The following is a 6,522-nucleotide window of genomic DNA, read 5'->3' on the forward strand; positions in this document are numbered from 1 at the left end:
CAAAGATACTACACACAAACAAGCAAAGAGCGCTCGACGTCACCAACGCCTTTGCAAAACAGTCAGTGGTTCAGCTCTCGGTTTAGAAGACATCCTAGATGATTCTCTCCAAGGCACGACGTAGATTTGACAACCAAGTCCAATTCAAGATCGACGTAGCGCCGCTCACAGTTTCTGAGAGCCCCAAGATGCTCGGCGTAACGTTTGACCAGAACGGCGGAGCCACGAGCTGAGTGAAGCAAACCAAGTCCCAGTGAACCGACGGCGTAAATCTGCTCAAGAAGATCAAGAGCAAGGCGTGGGGAGCTCAGAAAAATTATTTACGTACACTCGTCAGATTTTTTCTCGCCTCGAAGGCGGTCTACGGCCCATGCCACCTTCGCCTAACTAAGAGGCAGGAAGAATCACTCAAAAACTCAACGTTCTTATTAGGTCTGTTATGAAAATCATCACAGGTCGCCCCAAGATGATTCCAGTAAACCAAGGTGAAGCAGTAACCCAAATCAATAACAACCGAGACAATGCAAACAAAATGGTCACAAGCCAGGTAAAGAGGCTATCCAAGAGAGAACATGGACGAATGACTACAAAAATTAGGCAGACTAGAAAAGCCTGGACCCACATAGAGACGTACCACGAGTTCCCCTACATTGGAAAAAAGAGTGAATATCATCTATCAAACCGATACCCAAGAGCAAAGGCGCGGAACACAAGGGACGCTGCAAGCACACTGTCAAGCATGCATTTTAAACATTTGAAACAACATTGAAGGGAAGTCAAAATATACACACCGACGCCGCAAGAGAAGATGCAGGCCGCATGGCTATAGACTGGCACTCAACAACAAGTAACTTAACTTCGAAAGGCGACACGTATAAAGGCCAGTTCAGACACTATAGCGAAAAACGACGACGACGATTGGAATAGCCAGCACCATTTTCTGCCGCTCTTCCTGTAAGCCTGAAATTTTATGCTAATCTGCTCAATTTGGCTACTTCAACATTCTTTTTCGTAACTGGTCCCTACGGGGCTATTACCGGGCACAACCCTGCCGCCTAAAAAGCGACCACTTGCGACAGAGTTGCCCCGCTCCAATGACTCGATCCACCAGACATTGACCTCGGACGCTCAAATGGATACCGTCGCGACTACGAGCCACATTTCTGCAGCGGAAGCGCGTCAACCACTACAAGAACCTCAACTGCCGGCTAAAGACATCAATGACGACATTCCATTGAAGAAACAGTGCGTGAATCTTCCCTCGGAACAAATGGACGACGACAGGACATCCAACTACTCGTTTCATGACGGCACTCCTGGAGACGAAGACGACTTCACTCAAGTCACAGTGCGGAAAAATCGCCCCGCCGGAATCCCACTGATTATCAAGCCAAAAGAACAGGGAACCTCGTTCTGGAAATTCAACCCCAACAGAATAGCAAAAGAAATCGTAACAGTATACCAAGAGAAATTACTAGCACCTCGCATAAGGAAAGATGGCACAATCACGGTCAACACGGCGACGCTGAACTCAACGAACAGGCTTCTTATGATGAAATCTCTTGTCGGAATAGACGTGACAGTGACCGTGTCCGAGTCATACACGCGCAATGTTGGCAAGGTCAACAACATTCCTGTCCAATACTCAGACTACGAACTGCTAGACTACCTGAAGGACGCCGGTGTCATCGCAGTCCAACGACAAATTGCATACTCAAGAAAAGAAGACGGCAGCATGGAGCAACAACCAACAGAAAGTGTCCTTCTTCACTTTCCACAGAATCACCAAATGCCTGCACGGGTCCTATTGGGCTTCACCAGTCATCCTGTGATGGAGTACTTTGGAACCCCGGTACAGTGCTTTCGATGCCAACGACATGGGCATCTCGCAAGACACTGTCGCGGCCAACAGAGATGCAAGGTGTGCGCTGGACCACACAGCTACAAGGACTGCATGGACAAAACTAATCCAAAGTGTGCAAATTGTGGAAGCAATCACTGCGCTTCGTTTTCAGGCTGTCCTCACAAAAAGGCAGCAGCTGCAGCCAGAAAACATGAAATCCTAAATGGACCAATACAAAATAACCGTTATCCTTCCCCGAATCTTGAGGTCACACGCACCCCGCTGCCTCCTCTACCACCTTCTCGCCCACCTCCACTTCCCCCTCGTCCCTCTACATCATCAAAGCAGACACAAGTATCTCAACGACCTCAAAGGCCGCAGTATTCTGACGTGTTAAAACGCCAACTAAACGCCCAGATCAACTTCAAGACTCCATCTCACCTAAACTCGACGATACATGGTCAAACGCCTCCAGGAGACCGAGCATCAAACCTCTCCCCTGTGCCAGCACCCCGCACACAGAAGCGTGATATACGCAGACGCGATCATCGACAGGATTACTTTGAAACACGGCAATCGAGCGACGTCTCGCATTTGCTAGTACCGATGTTTTTTACGGCTCTAAGGGCCATACTCAGCGCCGTGCCCGCAGCCAACAATCTTCCTGAGGTAACAGCTTTATTCGCTATGGAAAGATTACTTAAGTCTTCACGAACATCGATGAACGAAGAGTATTCCAATGCCTGATTTGTACAGCCATATAGGAATATTTCAGTGGAATGCCAACGGATTACGGCAAAAGTCTGGTGATTTTCGTCAATTTCTTAAAAAGAACACCATACCGATACTTGCATTAACCGAAGCTCGCGTGGACGACGACTTTCGCCTCTCAAACTACGTGCAGTACAAATCATCTCGTCAAAATGGTCAAAGTCGAGCGATGCTAGCTGTACAGAAAGATCTGGTATCAATACGTCTGTCCTCTTCTACGAAAGATAGTCCAGAATTCGTCGCCTGCAAAGTACGGTGTGGTAAGTCTTCAGTTACAGTTGTGAGCGTGTACATCGAACCGCAAACTCCAATAACTTCATTTGGGTTTTCTGAAATATTTCGTCACGTATCTGCTCCTTTTATTATATGTGGAGACTTCAATGGACACCACACAATGTGGGGGAGTGACCATTGCGATCGACGTGGAAATGTCATTGCCGAGTATGTGGACAAGTATAACGCGTCCTCAACGACGGATCGCCGACCTTTGTTCGTGGCCCTACCTACTGCAGCTGTTTAGACCTGACTCTATGTTCTCCAGACATTTCACCTCAAATGACATGGATGACAGACAGGGAAACCCGAGGTAGCGACCATTTTCCCATTCTCGTACAACACCCTCTTCTTAATATTCGTGGGCAGCAACATAGAGCACGGATAACAAACTGGCAGATGTTCAGACATTTAAATACTTTAAGACATACCAATTTGAAAGAGCCCGATGATTTTGCGAACTCGATCTTGCTTAGTTACGAACGGGCAACGCGTCTTGTACCTGTACCTAACGGACACGTTGGTGTCAATGGTGAATACGAAAAGCTACGCGCAGAAAGACGAAGAGCAGAGCTCCGCTATAGAAGATCAGGAGATGTTGAAGACTATAACCAGGCCCAACATATTCAAAAGCTCATGCGTCGAGAGCTGCAAATTCTTTCAGTCCGCCGATGGAGGAAGTTCAGCGGCAATCTGACCCCCTTCACACCGATTCCAATAGTATGGAAAATACTTCGTTCTCTTCGCACGCCTGTTATGCAAAAACAACCCTTCCGCGCGCTAGCGCTTCTGAGGGGCGTATCGGAAGTAACAATCGCGGATGAATTTTGCGCTCTGTTAGCACAACAAAGCGATGTGGTAACAACTTCCCAATACAAATCTTCCAAGACGCAGGCTACTCGTACCCTCGAGAACAAGAGGCATCTAGTGCATGCAGAGCTAGATCATGAAATCAACATACGTGAAATTTTTTGTGGGCTTCACAACACCCGCAAGTCTACAGCTCCTGGTCTCGATAAGATCACTTACGATGCACTAGCAAATCTCGGCCCTGATGCCACCAGCACTCTTCTCGAAATATACAATCAAGTTTGGAAAACAGAGACAATACCGGAATCGTGGAAGTTAGCTAAAATAGTTCCGCTCTTAAAACCTGGGAAATCACCACTGAGCCTGGATTCCTTCCGCCCTGTAAGTTTAACCAGTTGCGTCGGAAAGCTGCTCGAGAAGATCTTACATAACCGCTTACAGTGGTGGTTGGAAACTAGTAAAGCGTTTCCCGAAGAAATTACAGGATTTCGTCCACGTAGATGCACAATGGATGGTATCTTAGACCTGACCACCTGTGTAGAGTACGAACGAGATAACGGAAACATTACAGTGGCAGTGTTCCTAGATATTCGCCGAGCATTTGATACGGTTAGTCACGCACATGTTCTTGAAGGACTTGTGCTTCTTGGTGTACATGGACGCATGCTCCGCTGGATACAAGAGTTTCTTCGATGCAGGAGCATTGTAGTGTGTACAAATGATGGAGACAGCAAGCATCATGAGCTCCACCATGGAGTACCCCAAGGTAGCGTGTTGAGCCCTACTCTTTTCAATGTCGTAATGGCGCAGTTACCGCAGAAACTCCAGCCACCTTTACGAATATCTATATATGCTGACGATATTTGTATTTGGATCTCTGGCTCGTCCCCAGATATTTTAAAGAATCAATTACAGGTAGCCTTAGACACGACAAACAATTTTTTAAGAGAACGAGGAATGGAGCTATCTGCCACAAAATCTGCATTTATACCATTTACCAGAAAAAAGCTTCCTGGTTTCGAACTTAATGTAAATGGAGACTCAATTCAGCGAGTTCAATCATACAAATTTCTTGGCGTCCTACTGGATCAATCCCTGACTTGGTCCAAACATATAGATATGCTGGAGGGGAGAATTAATAGTGTAATTAATGTTTTTCGATGCATCGCGGGTGCAAAATGGGGAGCCTCAATTGACTCAATGCTTTCATTCCACACAGCGCTAGTGCGACAGGCAATTGCCTATTCTATACCTGTGTTACAGGGGCTTTCCAACACATCAGAAGCTCGCCTTACTTATATACTTGCAAGAAGTCTAAGAGTGTGCTTAGGTCTTCCGCGAGCAACATCCAGTGCGCTTGTACTCGCTACAGCCAAAGAACCACCAGTAACTATCCTAAGAATCCAGGAAGTATGTCGTAATTTTTTTAGACTTTCTGCGCGGCCACTTTTTATTGAAATTCTTTCTCGCAAAGGGACGAACTGTCTTCGAACACTAAATTTCGTGCCCCTATTAATCCCTGAACAAACACACTGGGTTCAGGACATTCATAAGCCACCATGGAAGCTACCATTACTAGACGTCCACATGAACATTCCAGGCATGGAAACAAAAGCCTCGGTCAATACACACGTTGCAAGGACATTGACTCTTGCACATCTACAGCATAAATACGACGACAACATCCACGTGTATACCGACGGATCAACCAAGGATGAAGGATCAACATCAGCATTTGTGGTACCCCAGTTCAACCATTCGTCATCCTTTCGGTTGTCACATCATACTTCTTCAACTACCGCAGAATTGCATGCTTTACTTGCGGCTGCAATATACATCAAAAATAGCTCGACAGCGAATTCCTGGGTTATATGTACGGACTCCAAGCCAGCACTACAATCCATTAATACCCTGAACACTCGCAACGAAAATATGGCTCTTGTGTACCGAATTTGTGAAGAACTTGGGGAAGCAATAAGGATTGGACATACGGTACACCTTCAATGGGTTCCTGCACATAGCGGTATTTTAGGAAACACCCAAGCTGACCAACTGGCTACGGATGCATATACAAGCAACAACGTTCAGCTCACACCTTTTACAAAAAGCGATGCCAAGCGGTACATTCGTTGTCTGAGAAACATGATGTCCCCTGACACATGGCTCAAGAGCATCTCGGAACAGAGCCTACTCCTTCTAATTGACCCAGACCTTCGGTGCCCAGTCCATAATTACTTGAGCAGACCTATTGAAACACTAATTCATCGCCTACGACTAAATGTTGCGTACACCGGCAAATTTCTTTACCGAATTCAACAGGTGGAAACACCGAGCTGCACGTGTGGCCACCCCGTGGAAGACGTCGAGCACATAATAATGGACTGTCCCAGATACGACCAGTGGCGAACTCGATTACGAGTTGGACTAAGCATACTCGACAATCGCTCTTTTTCTTTGGCCAAAGTTTTAGGACCTTGGCCGGACTTAAAAAGCCAGAAGAGGGCATCAACTTTACTACGTGATTTTTTTACTGACACAAAGATAGTTTACAGATATTAGGTATATCATACGAAGGTCAAAACACGCACAACGCGCCCTTAAAAGATAACTGCGTTTTTTTATAGTAAGTTTATTACTATGTTACAGTAATCTATTGTACATATGTACATATGTATTTATTGCGTAATCGCTTCTCTCACCGTGTATTTTTTTTTTGTGCGTGTACGGCAACTGAGAGTATTATTCATGGTGTTATCATTCTATATTTGGATGTTATTCATCATTCATACTGTACATTACTTGATCTGAAGTAGCCGGTCCCAGGA

General features: G+C 45.9%; 1 protein-coding gene across 1 annotated transcript; it reads left to right on the forward strand.

Moving 5' to 3' along the window:
- Positions 1-466: 466 nt before the first annotated feature.
- On the forward strand, positions 467-6,256 carry LOC120850757. The gene is made up of 3 exons (XM_040223389.1): positions 467-547; positions 1,112-1,852; positions 4,961-6,256. Exons 1-3 carry the CDS (start codon positions 467-469, stop codon positions 6,254-6,256), a joined length of 2,118 nt encoding a protein of 705 aa, XP_040079323.1.
- Positions 6,257-6,522: the final 266 nt, after the last annotated feature.

Source organism: Ixodes scapularis, unplaced genomic scaffold, assembly GCF_016920785.2.
Source record: "Ixodes scapularis isolate PalLabHiFi unplaced genomic scaffold, ASM1692078v2 ptg000120l_1___fragment_3__unscaffolded, whole genome shotgun sequence".
Classification (NCBI taxonomy): Eukaryota; Metazoa; Arthropoda; class Arachnida; order Ixodida; family Ixodidae; genus Ixodes; species Ixodes scapularis.